This window comes from Erithacus rubecula, assembly GCF_903797595.1.
Source record: "Erithacus rubecula genome assembly, chromosome: 19".
Lineage (NCBI taxonomy): Eukaryota > Metazoa > Chordata > Aves > Passeriformes > Muscicapidae > Erithacus > Erithacus rubecula.
In genome coordinates, this window is record NC_136671.1 from 10,537,685 (window position 1) to 10,558,855 (window position 21,171).

Sequence of the window (21,171 nt, forward strand, 5' to 3'; positions counted from 1 at the left end):
AATCTACACACAGGGAGATAAGCACTCCCATAGTGATGAGGGTGAGCTCAAGGAGTCCCTCAGAGCCCTGGTCCCTGCAGGATCCAGCCCAGCCATGCTCCATGCCCCTCCTGCTCCAGGAAACCACAGGGACAACCTCCAGCCATGCCCTGCTCCAGGCTGCTGCTGCTCACTCCCTGGCACAAGCCTTACCTGCTCAGAGGTCTTTCCTTCTGGGACCCATCTTGAGTTACAGCCTTGCTTCTATCTGTTCTTTCCTCTCTCTCCAGTTCCACCCAGTATGGAACTCCTTGATATGTCTCTCCTGGTTTAATTCACTAATCTAGAGAAGGAAAAAAAAAAAAAAAAAAACCAAACTAAAGCATAGTTTCCTTCCCAGGCCAGTGAGTTTAAGGGGCTGGAGAGGATGATAGGAGCTCCCCAGTAAATGTGAGGGAGCAGCAGAGGCAAGGTGGGAGCAGGCTGGGCTCGCCCCGCCGGGAGCCAGAGCCAGCAGAGCACTCCAGCTGCCTCTGGAGCTGCAGGCTACCTCGGGACAGAGCACACCGAACACTAAAAATAAGCTGGACACTTTATATCCATCTTGAATGTGAAGAATCTTTCCAAAACTCTCAGGAGTTTCACCCTTGCAAGCATCAGACTGGAGCTGGTTTCCAAACCGAAGCACATTCCCACGTTCTGCCTTCCCTACCTCTCCAATTAACCCAGCACCAAAGGAGGAATTTGGCAAATGAATTATCTCAAATTACCAAATTATTGCTGCAATTACATTGGCCCCATCTATTCGTTATTCTCATAGCCAACACCTGCCCCTGCCCCACCACACAATTATCAAGACACCTTTGGACTGCTCAAAGGTGGATCATTTTATATGTTATCAAACCAAACAACACCAGAGAATTTAAAAATACCATTTATAAAAACAGAAATTTATTGCAAATTTAAAAATAATAATAAAAAAAGAACCAAACTGAAATTAAGTCTCTTGATAAAAATTATTCACACAGCATTCGTGTTGTGATTTTTTTATTTTATTTTGAAATGAAACCATTGTACATTGTACAAACCATAACTACCGATGGAATAAATAAGTGAAAAATTATACTGCTGTACAACACACACACACACAAATCATAAGATGGAAAACGATTAGGTATTGAAGAAAACAAAATTCTTTACACCTTCTAACAGGCCCTTAGATATAAAGAACATTCCAAAACATGACAATGTTTATGTATGAAGATAGCCACCCAAAACCGATATTTTATACTGCCTTGTTGATTTTTTTTTTTAATTGTTGTTGTTTTTTAAGTGCCAGCACTTTTTGGAATGTTTAACAACTACTTTCCCAAGCATAAAAATTCCAAGGAATAGTTCTGCTATAAAATGTTTGGCTGAGTAAATCGATTATCCGGAAGGCGTTCCCACATGTTCCACAAACTCAGCTAAATTACTTGCTTGCTTCTAGTTTCTTTTTTATTTTTTTTTTCATATTTTTTGTTAATTTTTTTAGTTTATTTATTTGTAACTGAAGCTCCAACATTCAGCATTGTAGCAAGGAAGCACTTCTTGATATTTGCACTATTTCTAAAACATCAGCTGTATGAGAACTTTCAGTCATCTTGAAAAAAATTACATCTCTCTTCCTGCTCCACCTCTCAATGCTTTCAATAAACCCTTTTACAGTGAGTTCATAAAACAAGTTTTGGGTAGAGATAGGTCCAAGCCAAAAAAAGCTGGATTTAGATCTGCTTTCAAACCTCAGGTGGATTTGAACTCCATGTTCTGGTTTGGTCCCATCTGTACTTTCTGGCATTAAAATGTGTTCAATCACATCCGTTGGCCCATAAATGTTATCAGGCACTTCAAAAAAAGACTAATAACAGTCTTATACACTATTTTGGATTTCTTCATACCAGATAATGTCAAAGTCTCTTCCCTCAGAGACTGACAATAACAGGTCTAAGGAACCCAAATCTATCTGCTTGTTCAGTTGTCTGTTGTCACTAGAATCTCTGGTTAAAATAAAAGATCTGAATGCATTCTGTAGAAGCTGTAAATAAAGGATTTCTACCTCAGAAATAAAGCTTCTAGGAAGATGGTTATGATGCCTTGTCTTGTTAGCCACAGAACAATGAACAGTTCTGAGCAGAAGCCACAGGAGAGAAAAGGAAGCTTATAATTAAACCTGTTGATGTCAATAATGCCAATAAATGCTTCTATCTAATGAAAAATTTGAGGTATTTTTAGTGCTATTTATATATTTCTTCCTAAAGCACAGGAATTAGTTCCTAAATGAAAAGTCTATTTACTCCCTTGGAAACATCTACAAAATGAAAATTAAAAACTTGCTGTGATGCACCTGAACAGAGGGATCAGTAAACACAACTACTTGTCAAAGGTGGCATCAATTTGTTTTGTTTTAGCATTAAGAATAACGAAAAGTTAGTAAATCAAAAATATTTAGAAGTTTGAATCTTTCTAGATTTGCCCATTTAATATATCAATAGAACTTCTCACAAAATATCACTTAAATCTGAATGTAATATACATACAAATCAATCATCATGGACCAGTTATCCACATTTTAGGCATACACACAATTCAAGAGAGAATTCTACCTTTTCATTGCATATATTGTGCAATTTCAGTTTTTGGCTCCTCATTTCCTTATTTTCAGAATGTTAATGGACTTCATGATCAGACCAGAAATCCCAAAATCTCATTAGGGAGCACGCTGTTATCATGAATGATTTGCAATCAAATTTTATTCAGTCAAAATCCAAAATGTTTTATTTCAACATAAAGGAAAAGTTGAGTGTCATAGGTTATTTGGGGTTCAATCCTACAAACATCTTAGGTCAGTATTGGCTCCCCACTCCTCCCTCCCCTTTTCCCTCCCCCCAGTCCCTCATCATTTTTCCTAATAAAGTGGTAATTGCAAAAGTAATGCAGTAGTCTAAGTGCAAGCCATTTTCACTATTGGAGAATTCAGACCTAAATAAGCTTCACAAAGACCTAATTCATGAAAAAACCTTATCAACTGGAAGCAACTTTTCTTTTTTTTTTATTTTTTATCTAAAAAAGTATTTACAGTTTTTTTTTTTTTCAGCCTACAAACTACACGTAACCATTCCCAGAGCTGTGAGATCGTGTTTGAAATTCCAAGTTCCATCTCCCACACCAGGAGAAGACAGAGCAAGGGCCTGACCCAGCAGCAAGGATGGACACATGGATGGATGTGAGTGCATGGAAGTGGGAGATCAGTGGTTCCACCAACACTGGGTGTTTATTCCCTGGAAGTACAAAGCCCACTGGAAGACCAGACCCTCGTGACCTGATGCAGATGGTTCCACACTTCTGCTTGCCAGGAATTTGAGGGGAGCTGCACCTACCTTGTGCCTTTCCATCAGTTTAGTTAGCATAAGCACACTTCAACGTTAATTGGAAGAGAAGGAATGTTCCTAACTGGAGTTAGGAACTGGACTATGGAAACAACAAGGCTTATTTACAAGTCTTGCTGAAAGACAATAAGGAACCCACCCCCCCTCAATACAGTATTTTCCTGGAACATAGAAGTAAACATCTCATAATGAAACAGTACAATGAAATCCAGTTCAGTGAAAACATGATATCAAAAAAGACCAATTGAAAATAAACTCACTGTGCATCAATCCCTTTGATCCTATTTATGTACATAGTGGAACTTTTCTGTAAAGCAAGTTGTACCCAGTACAGAGATCTGGACCTAATACCTAAGTATTTTAAGTGCCTGTGTTATAATATCTATTCAGATCTGGACTATAAATGGTAAACAGATCATGTTAACTTCTGATGAAGTTAAGTATTTAGAAGACCAAATTTACAGTTGCGAATGCCATGCATTCAATAAAAGATCTCCACTATAGCTGCTAAAATAAAATATCAAGCTCCTTTTTCTCCTTGGACTCCAAGAGTGAAAATGGCTTCCTGATTTGTAGTTGTTTAAAAATTTAAGCACCAGGGATTTAAAACTTAAAAACGAAACAAAAACCCCAAACAAAAAAAAAAAAAAAAAAAAAAAAAAAAAAAAAAAAAAAAAAAAAAAGCCTTACTACATGGCATTATGCAAACATAGGCCACTTTGCAAAGGAGACAGTTGCAAAACAACTTTTAAAAGTTAGCACTGTTTTCAGAACACAAGGCACAAAACAAAAGCAGACATCACGCCAGAACAATGAACTTCACATGAAAGCTAATACCTGACCTGTACCATCCTTAAATATCTTACAATGTTAAATAGAGAAATGAAAAAAAAAATACAGCAGCAACATAATTGTAATTTTGACTTTAGAAACAGTGCGTAGACCCCTCCTGAGTTGTTTACTCCAACCATTTCAGAGACAGTAACTTAAAAGTTCTCAATGTTTGTTTCACAGGAAAAAGTTTTCAGTGTCTGAGAAGTTAAACCTTTGTTAGGCTTTCTTGGATTTTTGCTTGGTAACTTGAAAAGTTAGGAGTTCTGTCCTCATCCAAGAGAAGATGCTTAAGTAAGGTTGTTCTATAATTAAGCCCACTGATGTACCTTACATAAAAACTGACCAGGAAAATCTATAGTCTAAATCTCTTCAACATTTTGTTGGGAAGCCTCTACTTTCATCTTTTTAGAAGGTGGCACTCCTTCAGAGTCCTTAATGAAGGGGAAAAGAAAAACAGCCATGTTATCATTGCACTGAAGTTCAGGCACCATAAACATCAAACAAACAGCACCAAACAAATTCCCCAGTGTGTGATGTGTCCCAGACAAAGCATCTCTGGATGCCAGAACATGTCCCAGTGCTGCCTTAAATCACTCCTCTCCTTATATTTTACCTCAACACCTTTGCACTTATTGTCTTCTACAAAGGGCAAAATTCTAGTTCCAGGCTAAAACCCACAGTGAATATTCCAAGGAACATCCATGATGGAGGGGACACTGAAAGGACCCACAGGAAAACCAGGAGGATCTGCATTTGTCCTGCCCTGACAAGGGCACAACTGCAAGGATAATTCCTTCCTCCCACCCACCCAGAATTTTTCAGTGTTTCAGTGAGTAAACACCCAAGCATCCACAAATTAACTCTCCTAACTGCCATAAGTATTTACCTTAATAGAAGTTGTTTTACTTCTGATTGGTCCTCAAAGGGTCCAGTAGGTTTGTTCCAAGCAATTTATTAATGTAAAATGTTGATATTCACTTAAAAAACATGGTCTGGTTTTAAGAAATCAAGAAATTAATCAGACCAATCTGGTTTTACTGTTCCAATTCTGTGAGATTCAAGCAGCCATCACCTGGACCACAAAACCAGCTACAGGCACATTTAATACTCTACAGCTGATTTACTGTCCTCACTCTGGAAATTAATGGAAATACACAACTGTCCTCCTTATATTTGCTTTCAAGTAAAAATAAACTTTTCCAAGATCACAATATTGCACCTAAAGTTACCTGAGAGTTTTTAGATGCCTCTGTAATTAAATCATTTTCTCCAGAGGACTGAATTTCTGCTTTCTCTGAACTATTCATGGAATTTTCCATTGAAGACTGTGAATTCTGTTCATCAGAGGTATCTGAAATGACAAGAAATAATTTTAAACAAACAAATGAAAGCTTTCAGCAGGAGTTTTCCAGGATGTTTTCCCATCAGCAACATCCCCAGCACATCCATTTCCCCCACATTGTAACTATTAATGAAAACACACATAACAAGTGCACAAATATGATGGATTAAGCACAAACTGCAGGATCACAACCCAGCTCCTGAGCTTTTCCTTCCTGCTGCTGCAGCACAGACCCTGGGATCAGACCCTAGAGGGAGCCAAGCTCCTGCACAGCCTCCAACAGGATGTCAGAGCCCTCAGAGTCTGCACTGCAAGGGAATTCCTTCAAACCAGAAGCAAAAGGTTGAATTGTTACAACCAATGGATCTAAAAACCTGTGGCTAAGCAGAGAGAATAAAGTTACCTGAATCCAAACTCTGTCATGTATTTAAAATCCTTTTTTTTTTTTTTTTTTTTTAGTTCTGGTGGACAGGTCTACAGAAGTCCTCCAGCCTACCATTGCTTCCAGTTTTCACTGGGTTTTGGGGGGTTTTTTTTGTTGGTTGACTGTTTTTTTAAACCCTTCTCTCTCTCAAAACAAGACTTACAGAAGACTCAAGGTTAAAGCACCCATTTACTAAAACAGAGGACAGGGGCATGTAAAATGTGTTCCATGACCCAAAGATTGTATGAATTTATTCCATATGAAGAGAAATGCAAGATCAAACATAACTGTTGGACAGCTTTGGTTTATGAAGATGCCATAAGCAGTGAGTAATGGATATTTTTGTGGTGTACCCTATAAAAAAACACCACAAGCATTTCTGAATTCAAGACAAAGTGACACCCATCATGAGCACCTCAAATATCACATTCAGTGAATCCTCTTCCTGTCTACATCTCACCAGAAAAGCATCTTCAGCTGATAAACAAGTCCCAAGGATCCAAAGAAATCTGAGTTTTGATTTGCTGTTCACACAGCAGAATGCTTTGAATCCACCTGTTTTATTTAAGAATTGCTCATTAAGCATTTCTGACCACACAAAGTGGCTTGCAGGAACTCCCTGGTTCCAGTGGAGTAACATGAGACAGACATGCAAGGTCATTAACCCTGTCCAGCTGAATAATGTCCCAATTGCAGGGCTCTGACTGATCACAACAAGGTAGATAAATGTTTAATAAATTGTTTACACAGCATTTAACCAACTGAAAAACCCCCACAATAATAACAGGTATTTTTTACCATTATATCTCCCTTTTTTATTTTTATTTTACAGTAACTGGCTCTGGAACTAATCCCAGAGGACTTGGTATGATTTTCCCCAAACCTAAATTTAACCAGGAGAACATACATGCTATGGAATAGTTTCACATCAGCAGGTTCAGACAACATTACACCAAGGAGTAAATCCTTAATATTTACTGTGGCCAAATATGTAAGCGGAGCTATTCTTTGAAGGAAATTATTTATTCCAATTTGGTGATGATTCTGTTGTCAAATTTTAACCCCATGACAATGACAACACTTAACATATTTAACACTCTGGCATTACCAAGATAAAAGTTCTAAATTTAAATTGGTCAGTGGATCTACTGAGTGAAGAACTAAATCAGGAGGGTGTAATTTAATTGCTTTGGTATGAGAAGAATTCTGCAACCAAATTGTTAGAATGGTGTTAAGGACATCTTTTATCTGTTATAATAGGACAGAGAATGTTATCTTTCCAAGAATATAAATACAGTGCATGTTTCAATTACCCAAAATATCCTTTAAAAAGTGAGGTTCAGAACAATCCCTTAACCCACATGTATTTTTAATCTGTCCACAACTGCAATAGAATCCTGTAATGCTTTTAGAAAATTAGGACAGAACTCAGAGCTAACTTTTGAATAAGCAGCTAGCAGGGTTAAGAGAAAGGAAAGTTTGCATTATAGTTCACACAATTTAAGAAATCATTTCAAAGTATCTCACCTCTATTTTACCATCACACTAGGGCATAAATTTCCAGAGATCTGCACAAACTAATATCTTGCAGGATTTGTGTGATTACATGGTGGCAGCCATTTCAAAGATGATTTAAAATTATTTCTTCTTTCAAGACTGATATTTGAGAACAATGAACCAGTATTTTGTTTGTTTCTCTCTGAAAAGACCCCTGAATGTCAGTGTGACCTTTCCAGTTGTATGAAATATCACCAGTAGGTCAGAGAAATTGTGACCCATTTTCACATAAGTGCCGAGAATTCAGAAACCACCTCCTTCAAATTGTTATTTCCCAGCTCCTAAAGTGGATAAGCAAATAAATAACACACTAAGGGATAACTTTTATTTTTGGTTGGTTTTCAAACAGCCCTCCCAGCTCACCTTCTGAACCAGGCTGCTCCTTTGCCTCTGCCTGAGTTTCGTCAGATTTGACTTCAGTGCTGTCTGCTTGTGTTGCCAAGTTCTGCTCTGGTGCTGGACTGGAATTGCTGCTGTTTTCCTGTTTTATTGGAGAAGCATCAGCTATTGAACTCTGGTTGCTATTGTCATCTGTGAACAGAAGAGTGAAAGCCAACAAAGTTGGATTAGACAAGATACAAAGCACACTTTAATTCTATATAATTATTCCCTGATAACACATGAAATACTTTAGCTCATCAGGGATTGAGTCAAATCATTTACACTCACACTACACACCCAACTTTTTTCCACATCAGCCTAAGGAATTTTCAAAAATTACTAAAAATCTAATTCTAACCAATTTACACATTAAGAGTATTTTACTCAGATCCAATCCAAAAGCACCCAGAATTTTGTAATGTGAGTAAACCAGATCAACAGGGCTAAGGAAGTTCATGCTGCAGATTTACAAATACCCATCACTCCAATGTTTAGATAATCAGAGATTTTTGAATTGAGTCCTGAAGGTAAAAAAAAAAAAAAAACAACCCAAAACCCTTCAAGGTGAAATGTAACATCCAGTCCCAATATCAACAGTTTATAAATTATAATTGTCCAGAATATTCTCTAGCCCTCAGAGACTTGGATGACAGTAATCTTCTGCAACACAGACCTGCATATTCTGAAATAATAATAATAATAATAATAATATCTGAAATATTCTGCCTGTGCCCTCCCTGTGATAGTGGTTGAAGTAGCTCAGGTATTATTTTATGGACAACACTGGGGTGCAACTTCCTTTAAGCCAGACTAACATCCATGGATAACCAAGAGGGAAGTTTCTGCTCCCTGAAGGAAACTAACCCTGCAAAATATTATTAATTATTATAATTGCTTATATTTAATTAATTGAGAATTAATTAAATATAATTGCTCATATTAATTATTAGAATACAATCAATCCACCTCCCTCTGCATCTGTACAACCATTATATCCACAGGAACACAGAGCTGGGACCAGCTCTCTCCAGAGCTGCCTGGAGTTAATTCAGATTAAGTTTATCACAAAATTGTACAGTGTGAAATTGCACAGTTAAAAGCACAGGTGATAAGTGACAAAAAAGCAAGTAGTATATTCACCTCATGGATGGGAGAATCAAGACTTAAAAAAAATTAAATTATCTAACCAAAGTTAAAAGGTTTGAAACAGATGAAGAAGGAATCCAGATCTGTAAAACCCCTGCTGATTCAAGACCACACTTGCTGTCAGCACTGCAAAAAGCAACCATGAGGCAACACAAATGCAAATAAAACTAAATTAAAAATTTACAACCCCCTAAAAAGTGATCCTCTCTTATCAGCTCAAACAGTGCTGTGTTCTCAGCCACAATTGTTATCCAAACACCCAGGAGGTAAAAACCTGAAGCAGAGCTGGGCTGTGCAAGCTGCTCTGTTATAAACACCAGGCTAACACTCAAAAGTCACATTTTAAAAAAAAATTAAAGTGAAATTAAATGGACATCATAGTGCCTGATTGGCAAAAAAAAAGTGTTTTCTTGAGCAGTAATTTCATCAAGCTGCAGCAGAAGGAAGGCACCACAAAACCAGAGCTTGTTTCCTTGGCTCTTGCAGAATTCTCTTGACCTTAATCAGTAAGAAAGTTAATAAGTACAAAACCTGCCTAAATTATAGCAGGTCCCACTGAGGCTTTGGGGGATTTTTGGTTTTTCAATCAGCAAACTCTTCTGGAGGTATTACTCCACCTGAGTGCAGTGCTTTGAATGATGTTTCTAATTTGATTTTCATACTTAGCTCCACTAACAATTTTTTTTCCCTTCCACTCATAGTCCAAATATACATGGCATTTAAACAACTGTTAGTACATTCACAGAAAAGAAGTCCAAGGTACCAAGTGAGTGTCTGGTGGTGTTTTTCATTTTGCTTCAAGTCCATACATCAGAGCAGTGCAGAATCTGCTGGTTTACACTTTCACAGCAGTGTAAGAGGGGAATTGGGTCTGACCTTCTCCCACTCACCATGCATGTCCATCATCCCTGGGGAGGAGCTGTTCTCTGGAGTGGTCACTTCAGAGCCACATTTTTCATCTTTGCCCTTTTTCTTATTCTTATTTTTCTGAAAAACAAAAGGCACCACACACAAATGAGGCTATGGCCACACACAGAAATCCACATTGCTGTGTAAAACCCACCTCTCCAAGAACAGCTCACAATCTCAACTGAAACCTCCTCCTTCTCTACAATTAATCCTGTTTCTTCCTTAAAACTGCAAGATACATTAAGAAAAATCAGATTGACCTAAACCAAAGAGCACAAGCACAACAACCCTGTGTGAGCTGGAGGTCCCAAGCTGCTCCCAGCCCACAAGGATGAAAACAAAGGAAGGGACCTGGCATCCACCACGTGGGGAATCTGTGCCTGCTAAGGGATGCAGCATTTGCAATTAGGAGGTGATGTAATCAGCCTCACAGGAAAAAGAGGCAGCTGCAGTGCTTTTGGAGATCCTGCCTGCTGGGGAGACAATTAAAAGCCTGACTCCAGGAAGAATGCTCTCAGCCCACCCTTCTGGACAGACAGCATCCTCCAAGGAGGGAAGGAACTGAGCCACAATCAAACAGTGTCTAAGACTGCAAAAGAAATTCAACAGGTGATATCTGGAGGGACTTTCTGTTTTAAACAGATTATTAAGCTTATTTCTAAGCTGTATTTTTATTTAGAGAAGCCACATTTTACTCGCTGATGCATGAAATAGAGGTGAGAGCACATGACTTCCTTACAAAATGAAAGGTCAGAGGGGTTTGGTTTTGCTGTTTTTTAAAGGTAAAAAGGACACTTTTGCCACAAAAGAAATACTGAAAGTGACTGTGAGCAATTGAAGCTGGCAGATGTTTTTTAAAGAGGTTTAACCATCAAAGTGCTGAGGTTCCAGAACAGCTTTCTACAACCAGGAGGAGGAAGAGCCAAGCTAATTGTAGTGCAAAGTGTCTAAGGAACAACAGATGAGGGGGAAATAATCTAATTTCTGTTCACCAAAATCAAAGGTAACTTCCATTTGAAATAGGGAAGATAACATTCTCCTGTCTGGTCCTTCAGAGTGGATGAAATTGGATATAAAAGGATGTCCACAACAAAATTTAAAAGACAAAATTATCCCTACCTAGTATTTGTTAAAATGTATGTGCTTGTGTTATTTGTGAGAACTTCCAGAGCAACAGGACAGAAACCTTGCCAACATCAAGCCTGCAACAACTGCAGCTGCACAACAGCCTCTACTTGAAATAAAAGGAACATGACTGTAGGACACTAATGTAACTGCTCTTAAACAAGTGTCCCAATTTCAGCAAATCTGGAGTCTCAACCTAGAGATGATGGCTTAGAAAACACAATTAAACTCTGCACATAGAAACCATTATATAAACCCATTCTTCCTAATAGAGAACCTGACTTTGGGTAGCAGTGACCTTGAAAACTCCTCCAGAAGCTCGCTTGGAAATTCTGTTTCCAAGTCCCACAGCACCCATCCTGCAGGAACAGCTGAACAGCAGGAAAACAATGCCAGAAGCCATGAGCCTAAATATCCTAAACCCTCTCACATGGACAGCACAATTTCCCCCCATTATGTACTATAAATAATAAAATCAAGACCAAATATTTGATAACTAGAAAGAATGGACAGGTTTCCCAATTCCCAAGGGGTAATTTCAGAGAGATGCTGTCCAAGCACTGGAAGAACCCCTGAGGTTTACCACAACTCTGACAGTCCCTGAAATCTGTGAGACAACCAAACCACAGAAAGAAACAAACTCAGTTAAAGCAATCCTAATAAAAAAAAAAATAGGTCTTAAAACAAACTCAGTTAAAGCAATCCTCATAAAAAAAATAGGTCTTAAAACTGGAGTCTGAGTAAGACAAGGTGTTCTGGATTAGTGTTCTCTCTATCACAATATTACAATTTATAAATAGAGTGCAAAGATCATTTTAAAAACCAATTTTAAGTCCTATTGACTTTAAGTTATTTTTACACCACACAAAAAGTGCACACAACACAAACAGGATGCACAGACAGAACATTCATCAAGAGAAAACACACATGACAACAGAAGTGTGTGCTGCTGTATTATTTGGCTGGATATCTTAATAAAGTGATCTCAGCTCCACAGGACATTCCTACACTCATGTCAGTTTTTTCCACCAATTTTTGAGCAAAACAGCAGTGATGTACACACAGAATATGCTCTCTGTCCTGTTCCAAACCAGCCCCTTTCTTTAAATCACCAGGCAGAAAGAGGGGAACAATAATCCACGTTATAACTTTCCCTCCCTGCCTCCCAGTTAGTCACAGCAAGGTTTTCAAACTCAGTTTCAGCTGCTTGTTTAACAGTTATCTGAGAACTGATCCCAGCTGACTCCAGGGAAACTGTCACACACCCACCCATCAACATCACTTGCTGTAGAGATCAACATCTCCCTGGAGCTTGCAAGACCCACACCAGTTTTTTGCTTAAAGGCTCAACGAAAATCAAAGAATATTTCTTTAGACTTTGCCTAAACAGGAGCATCTACATCTGGAAAAAGCAAGATACTGCGGGATACTTACATCATCCACTTTAGGCTCTGTTACTGGTACCCATTTGTAAATCCTTAGGGATGTGTCGCCAACTGTCACCCACTTCTTCTCCCTACAAAATTACAATGCAGGAGAAGTTAAACTTCAGACTCAGAGGAGAGTGATCTGCTATTGTAAGTTGTCAGGGTTTTAAACAGGCTATTAAGTAGGATGATCTCTATTACATCGTCTTTAGCACAGCATTGTGCAAATTGTTCTTGGCATTTCACAACTTGCTAGAGCACTGCTAACCTCCAGATTTCTCAGGGCTCTTACTTGACTGGGTGAGTAACTGCAGTAGCAGTAATAAGATCTGGATTAAAGATAAGTTAAGAAGAACAGCAATTGAAAATGCAGATTTAATGCCTACAATTTTCACTGAAGTTTCTAGACAGCAGAAGAGGGTTTAGACAGACCAGTGTGTTTTTGACTGTCATGAAGCTGTTGAATGGGATTAGAAATCTAGATGCATTTTAACCATCTGAGCTTTATTTGGGGGGGCAGAAATTTCCTGCTGGTAATTTAATGCTCACCCCACACCCCTGACAGACAGCTCTGCAATTCCAGCCTAGGACCAACAGCTCCCAGGGAACAATTTGGGGCAGAACCCAGACTCTGGAGAGCCCAGCTCTGGGAAAGGCAAGGCTGAGCTCCAGAGAGGGGAAAGCACAACCTGGGGTGCAGACCCTGCCAGCCTGAATGGTGACAGAGGGAGAAGGAATTGTGGCTGCAGGGTGGCTCTGCCTCAGGGGGCCCAGGCTGGCATGCAGAGGGATGCTGAGTGCTGAGGGATGCACTCCTCGAGCTCTGCACATCAGGGATTAAAACAAGGTCCACAATGCCAGAGAAATTTCATCACGTTTCTGGGATCAGTTTTCACAGATCACCACTGCTGGATCCTGGGTTTGCAATGCAGCTCTGCAAATGGATCGATTGAAAGTTAACAACAAAGATTCCATTAAATTTTCAGGAATATCTGAAATTAATTTGGCATGAGATCTCAGGCTGGTTTTTTTTTTTTTTTTTCCTCATAAACACATTGAAATAATAGATTTGGGATTCAGTTATAGATTTAAAAAAAATGTTCTTTGCAGGATGGGAGAAGCTGGATGTGACTCCAAATATATGTATTTATATATATGTGATAGCTCCATTTTTAGAAAAGGGCCTCCAGAATCAAAAGCAGCCACACTGTACAAATGTCACAAGCATCCTCCTGACTATTTGTTTTAGTCACTGAAGCCAATCTTATATTTTCCCTTTAGAAGAGGCATTTTCCTGTTTAATTAAGAACAAAACTAAACCATACATGACTATTTGATGCATTTTGGCTCTGTCCATAATGATATTTTAATTCATAAAGTCCCAAACTATTTCAAATTAATTTATTTCCCACTGCTCTTCATGTAGCAACGTTGCCTCAATGTGTTTAGACACAGCCTTTTGGGTAACACTAGGTGGCTAAAGTATGTCAAAATCCAATTTCACTCTAATTTGGAGCTCTACATGTGATAAAAATGACAGTGGAGATGAGGGCATGTCAATAATGAGAGCATACTTAATTGTGAAGAGATGATCATGGTATAATTTGGGGGTTTTTAAGGATACAAGACAAACTACATTTATTTCTACGTAAGAAAACCTTTGAAATTATGGCAATAAAACCAGCTGGGGTTTTGTTTTGGGTGTGGGGAGAGGTGAATAAATGCTTTTTTTTTAAAAATCAAGATTTTAGTCTTTTCCTACAGCAAAATATTACTTAGAGATGCTGCACTGGAAAACCAAAAGTTCAAGATACCTGTTAGCATCTCAAAGCAGCCTCACACAGCATCTTCACTGGACAGACTGTAGAACACAGGAGGAAACCTATATTAGTAACTTTTTCCTTCTAGTATTAAAGTTAGCCCTGACATTTTAACTCTTCTGAGCTTCTTATGTACCACTTTAAGTTTTGATAACCCTCAGCTCTAGGGATTTTTTAAACTGATTTCAATACACAGAAATTCAGACAACAACGGGAATAAGAATATTTTGTGATGGAAGTACACCCAGTCCTGCAAACACTTATGGCTAAAAAGAAAACCCAACATCACAGTGCTATTATGCAAATATTTTACATGTGTAAGTGTTTACAGTATTGACAGTTTAAGACCATGAAAGTATTAATAAGAAAAAAAGAAGACAACCTCCTCCAAAACTTAATAAAAGCATTGGCAGCACAAACACAAATCTGTTAACAAAGAAACGCAATGACTTTCAGACATTTAAGATCAACAGGGTAAAAGAATTTCAGGATTTATAACATTTATTGCAAATTAAGCTTAGAATATTATCTATAATACTTACTGCCTTACCATTGCACAACAAAACCAAAATTCAAACAAGCAAACAAAAACCCCAAACTTCTATTCTGAGCACTCACTTTTTTTAATCTTTTGTGCAAAGAGACCATCCCAACCTGCTGATCACTCAGTGAGAACTGACAATTTACAGCAACTTTGGGAAATGCTGCCCAAATCACAGAAGATCCTCACTGGCCCAATGCTGGAATAGGGATGAGGAACTCATGGACTCTTGTGCTCAGCCTGTTGTGAAACCTTAGATAGTTTCTTCAGCTGTTTTCCTGTCTGCTGCACCCACCCACCCCAAGATCCTGACCAGAATTCCAGCCCCATCACTCAATTCCACCTTTGATAAGTGATGACTGAGCAATATCTGTTATTGCACATCCTCTGTTATTCTCTGTGTGTCGAGCTCTGTGTTAAGTGTTGGATTGGAAAATATGGCTGATGGAATACCATCAACCTGACACACTATCAGGTAAAAATGTGGCAATTATCAGCTTTACTTTTCCATGTCTAGCTGGTTAACTCCAATTTTACAAAAAACCCCATTTTGCCTGTTTCTAAAACTCTCCTGTTCCTCCACAAACAACTCAGAAGTAACAACAACAGAAAATGGCAAAACTGATATACATTAATATCTTTTCTTTTAATCTTCCGCACTGAGAAGTATCTTCGATATTTTAGTTATGGTAAATTCAGAAACAAACCCTTACATTTATCTGAAATTGTGTAAAAGCATTTTTAAATTCTGAACTATATCTGCACAGCATTTAAAGGACAGCCAAGGCTACAAAGGGTAACCATTAGTATCAACACTTCTTCAGTGCTTATGCCTGAGGCATATTAATATCTCAGAACTTACATCATTATATACTCAATTCCCCATTCTAAATAACCCAAGACTCTCAAATATATTTATACTTTGTTTAATAACACTAAAGCTCCCCAGATGAACATCAGATTCCACGTATAAAAGTAACACACGGGTGAGCAAACACAACAGTGTGTATTACACTTCTACAGAAAGTGTCAAGGCAGCTTCTGCAGCAGCACTGAGTGCCAGAAACATTTGATGGCAGAGACACAGAAAGCCTTTTCTGCCAATAAATCACTCAGGAAAAGGCTTTCCCACTTGTCTGGCCTTTCCCCATCCATCACAGTGCTGTGTGTTCACACAGGGATTTGCTCCCACATACCCCATCTTCTGCTGGTGATCACGAAGTGACGTCATAATGCTGAATTTATCACATCACACTCACTTGCATTGCAACAGAGTTTGGTGAAAATCACAGAATTATGACCTCCCTGTGGGATCAAGCAAAAGAGAAAGGGGATGGGAAAGAATATGCCATTATTATACACAAAAAAGTGCTGTCAGATGCACAAAAAATGATTTTTTTGAAGCGTAGGCTTGCTTTTCTGAGCACGCCTACTGCTGAGTAGATGTTTGTCTAGTGACTAAAGTGAAGGAGCCCCAAACACACATGGTGTTTATTGAACAGGCTGCAAATATAATAAAATGCCATGCAGAGAGACTGGACAAGGACATGTGGTCACAGACCATGGGTTTATCTAAGTACAGCACATTTGGGGAGTCCCCTGTAAGGCAGACATGGCTTAAAGCAAACTTGGCTCCACGTGGCCACAAGCAATTTGCTCACAGCACAGAGAACCATGCCTTACACATGCCAAAACCCTGCCTTCAGCTTCCACTGAAGTCAGAGAGCATATCCTGGCTCAGAAAGAAATAATCACAAGCCAGATGAAAGAAAGGTGTCATAATTCAAGCATGGTAACAGCTTATTTGGGCCACTACAGGACTTCAGTGCATTCCTGCACATACACTGGGTATTTTTGCTTCTAACTACCACTACCTGAACTTCAGTCCTAGGAAAAACCCCAGCACAGGCTAAAGCAGGGAGGTGATCTGGGAATAGCAAACAGCCTTTTTCCAAAGACATCATGTTAAGGAGTTTTGTGTCATGACTCCTTTTCAGAGCAAAAGCCACTTTGAAGGAGGCATGAGCAGCAAAACCTGCAGAAGCTCAATCTCAGAGCATTACACAGCACACAAAAGCATTTTAGCAAGTCTGGATGGACACACTGAACAGCAAAGCTGCAGCAGCACTGCCTAGAAATCCTAAATAACCACAGCTCACAATCCCAGCCCGTGGCACCAGGTAACACAGCCCATGGGGACCCTTCCCCTCAACTTTCTCCAGGTACTTTCACCAGCTGTCCAGGTTCACCTCTCCTCCCAAGATGTTATCACTACCCACAAATTAAGGCCTTGATGGGTCAGAAAAAGGTCAAAGGACTCCTGAGAAACACTGACATTCAAAGGCAAGGCACCAGTGGGATTTCCTGATTCCTGGTGCACTCTCTAAAGCCAGGGTTACCTATCCCCACCAGTTATTCCAGACCTCCATCCTTTCATATTTGCACAGCTGCCCCAAACTCCAGCAGTGCTATGTACCCATGCAAATTATTTCACTGCCTCCCAAGGCATCTTATCCCTTATGCCTTCCTCCTGCTCTAGATGTCTGCATTTTCCTTCATTTAATAAATCAAATAAAGACCAAGAGTGTACAGTATTTTTCTAATAAAACTATAGTTTGTTTTTTTTAGAACCCACTTGGAATCTGCATGTACCCATCAACCTTTAAAGACAAAAAACCAATCCTCTACCATTCATTGAGACAAAACAATTTCAGGATTTTTTAAAACAGACTGAGAGAATTTTAAGGACTGTTAAAGAAAGGTACAACTGTTCTCTTAGTGTGGAAATTTAACATTTCTGCCACACAAACACAAGGCAACCATGTATTCTGTAAGCCACGTGCTGTGTGTTTTCCAAAACAGATGCTCATTCATGAGCGTGGTTTAAACAAAGGAGATAAGGTTACAGTAATCTCAAGATAAAAACGTAACAACTTCATTGTTTACTACTAAGTTCCAGCAATAACCAGAAGTGCCACGCGCTCTGGGAACAGACAGGAAGACAGGGGACCTGCATCCAAGCACTGCCTGTCCAGGAACGCTGATTTTCTGAGGAATAAAGCCTGCCCTGATGGAAGCTGCCCAGGGATTCAGGAACAGCAAGCACAGCAAGGTGCTGCACACCTGCACAGGTGGACAATGCCCTGGACACAGCCACTGTCTGCTCAGGTGAATTCCCAGCCCCGTCTGTCTCCCAGCCCATCACTGCCACATTGCTCTGAGCACACAAATCTCAAAAAACTCCGTTCTAGGAAATGTTGGACACAAGGTATTTTAATTTTAAGCGGCTGCATTTCCACAGAAGAGCTGTGGATGGCAACAAATTGCTCCTATTATGCAAATGAAACTGCACACTTGGAAATTGCCGATGTGGCTCTTCTGAAGATGCAGGAATTGCTAGTGTGGAAAGTTCAATTTAACAAGCCAAGTCTACTGAAAACACTGAAACCACAAAACACAGAATCTCTCCAGCTAATTTCCCGCTGTATTTGACTGCAGGTGGGGGGGGTAAACCATGAGATTCACCTTCAAATTATGATTCCTTTAAAAATAAGAAAATTGCTTTATGTAAATACTTGTGAGTTGCACGCACAAAAAGTCGTATCAATACTTCTGACAATAAATCAACAGAAACACTGCATGACTGTACAGGAAGCCTTTAAAACAAGTTGACTATCACAAAGGTTAAAATGTAGAGAAATCTATTTATACCATAAGATTTCTGCTTTACAGAAAGAGCCATAGCAACTGGCTTGATGGCAGAGAGTCCTTGCCAAGAAAAAAAAAATAAATAAATTAGGTATTTTGTTGAATGGCCAAGCTTCTGTCCCTACTCCTCTCTGAATTCCACAAAGCAGGATTCAGAGGGAGCGTGCTGTGCTCATGAATGAAATACCTACAGACAGAACAGTCCCACGCATCCAACCACGCTCCGGCTGGAACAAAAGTCCTGTCACACCACTGCACATTGTTCTGACCCTCCAAAGCCGGCCCAGCAGTCAGCAAACTGCACTTAAAAACAACACCCGAGTAGAAGAGAGTTCCTGAAACCAGCCGAGCTGGGAGCTGGGGCTGCTCTGCTCCCCACACAAAGGCTGGGTGCTCCGAAATCCCCATCCCGTGCCCGGCCTCACCGGACACACGTCCCGGTTCTTTGTCCGGATCACTCCAAAGAGCCCCCTCCGTGTGCTCAAGGCTATTTAAAACTTACCGATCCATTTCACCCTAACAACGAGCACGTTCAATTCTGCGTTTTGCTCCTTTTTTAAGGAAAACAAAGCGCCAGCTGAGGAGGACAATGGAAGTGTCCCCTTGATATCAAAGCTTCAAACCGGCTGAGTGATGCACAGTAACAATAACGCAAGGGATTTCCCCGCGGATTCTAAACGTTCAAAGAAAGTATTTTGTGATCCAAGCACAGAGACTGCTGAACACTCAGCCAACTTGCTGGAAGAAAGATTCACTCTTGAGTCACACCGGCACTGCTCTTTCTGCCACCCCAAATCCCCGCACCAACCATGCACAGCACGGCGGCGGCCGCTTTAGCTGTATTGTTTCAATCTCGTGAGGGTTTTTCTAACAAAAGCAGGGAAAAAAAAGACAAAAGCGGGGAAATCCCAAAACGCGTTGAAGGCCTAACAAAAGGGACTTATTTCACACGGGGTATAACATTTAATTTTATGATTTAAGAGCGGTTCCAGGGGCAGTTTCGCGCTCTCTCCCGGAGCGCCGGTGGGAGAGATCGCGCTCGGGTTTGCTGCGCCTTTACGCGCAAACCCCGGGAACTTGGGAGGTGAAATCAACACATAAACAGGCAACGACTCAAAAATAAACTCTCGGGAGCTTCACAGGGATATTCTTAACGTGCTTTCTCTTTTTTTTTTTTTTTTTTCAGAACACTTCTCCGAGCACTATTTCCACCCAGAAGAGCGGGCGGCGGAGCCACCCCGGGCCCGCTCCTCGGGCCCTTTGTAGGAGCCGGCGGCGGGAGGCGCCCGGCCCGAGCCCGCCGCCCGCCCGCGCCCGAGGCGCCCGGCCCGGGACCCGCGGCGAGGGGCGGCGGGCAGGGGTCGGCGGGGAGCGGCGGGGGGCGGCGGGGAGGGGGCTCGGCCGCACAATGGAGCCGCCTCTCGCCCTCACACGCCGCCGCCGCCTTCATGTGACTCGCCGGAGCGAAATGGCTGCTGGGTGCCGCCGGCTCCCCGCCCCCCGCGGCCGCCGGCGAGCCCCGGACCCGCGCGGGGCCGGCGCGGGGCGCGGGGGGACGCGGGCGCGGGGTCCCGGCGCGGCGCGGCCCGCTCACCATTTGCGCACTTTCTCGATGGCCGCCATCACCCGCTTGATATCATCCTTCGCCCGGCTCCGGGTCTCGGCCCGCACCGACCGGCCCGACATGCTGCTGGGGGGCGGCGGCGGGCTCGGCGGGGAACGCGGCGCTCGGCGCGGCCGGCGGCTGGGTCCGTGTGTCGGGGCGCCCGCCCGCACAATGCCGGCGCTGCGCGGGGCTCGGCACGGCTGCGCTCGGCGGCTCCGCTCGGCTCCGCCCGCCCGCCCGGCGGGGCCCGCGCTCCGCGCACGCGCGCGGCCGGCGGGGAGGGGAGGGGCGCGCGCCGTGAGGGGCCGGCGGGTGGCGGGAAGAGCGGCCGGGCTGAGGGAGAGGAGGGAGGGCAGGGCACGGTCCGGGCCCCGCGCGGCTCTCGGGGCTGAGGGGACACCGCGGAACCGCGGCCGCAGCGAGCCGCCCCCGGCGGGGCCTGCGGAGCAGCTGCCGGGCGGGAACGAGCCCGAGGCGGCCGCCGGCCCCGCGCGCGGAGCTTCCAGAGCTCCCGTCGCTGTTTTTCCTCGAGTGTTCGATGGAGCGAGCACAAGACAACGTCCTTTCCCCACTTCCACCAAGCTCAGGCCGTAAGTTACCCCAGAACTAAAAAAGTTTATCCACTCTAAAAGGTCACCGGGCGCTGCCCAGGGCGGTGGTGGAATCAGCTCCCCGTTGGGGAAGATGGGATGTGGCACTTGGAGCTGTTTGAGTTGACAAGGTGGTGACCGGGCAAGAGCCCAGAGATCTCCAACCAAATTGATTCTCGTGGTTCTGTGATAAACCAATGCAGTGTAGCAGCATCAAGAGCACAGTTACATTTTACCACAAAGCAAAATCCAGCCCTAAAATACAGGGCTTTTAGAAACCTCGAAGCACTTTACATAGAGATAATACTATCCATGGAACTGGGCTGCTTTTGAGCAGTGGAGGCTCAGCTCCAACAG

General features: G+C 41.7%; 1 protein-coding gene across 2 annotated transcripts; it reads right to left on the bottom strand.

Annotated features, from left to right (window-relative positions):
* Positions 1-1,468: 1,468 nt before the first annotated feature.
* Positions 1,469-20,475, bottom strand: BCL7A (BAF chromatin remodeling complex subunit BCL7A). Of its 2 annotated transcripts, XM_079322370.1 has the most exons (7): positions 20,213-20,462; positions 16,107-16,215; positions 12,557-12,638; positions 9,979-10,075; positions 7,925-8,092; positions 5,468-5,589; positions 1,469-4,669 (listed from the first exon to the last, which is right to left on the bottom strand). In XM_079322370.1, the coding sequence occupies exons 2-7, from the start codon at positions 16,139-16,141 to the stop codon at positions 4,598-4,600; spliced, it is 576 nt and encodes a 191-aa protein (XP_079178496.1). In that variant the 5' UTR covers positions 16,142-16,215; positions 20,213-20,462; the 3' UTR covers positions 1,469-4,597. The 2 variants fall into 2 exon arrangements, with proteins under 2 accessions (XP_079178496.1, XP_079178495.1); XM_079322369.1 differs by lacking the exon at positions 16,107-16,215 and having other exon boundaries at positions 20,213-20,475.
* Between the last annotated feature and the right edge of the window lie 696 nt (positions 20,476-21,171).

Coding starts and splice junctions, on each gene's coding strand:
- BCL7A (XM_079322369.1), bottom strand. CDS start 20,304: ATGTCGGGCCGGTCGGTGCGGGCCGAGACCCGGAGCCGGGCGAAGGAT. Junction 12,639..20,212: donor ATCGAGAAAGTGCGCAAATG/GTGAGCGGGCCG, acceptor GTAATTTTGTAG/GGAGAAGAAGTGGGTGACAG. Junction 5,590..7,924: donor GGAGCAGCCTGGTTCAGAAG/GTGAGCTGGGAG, acceptor TTGTCATTTCAG/ATACCTCTGATGAACAGAAT.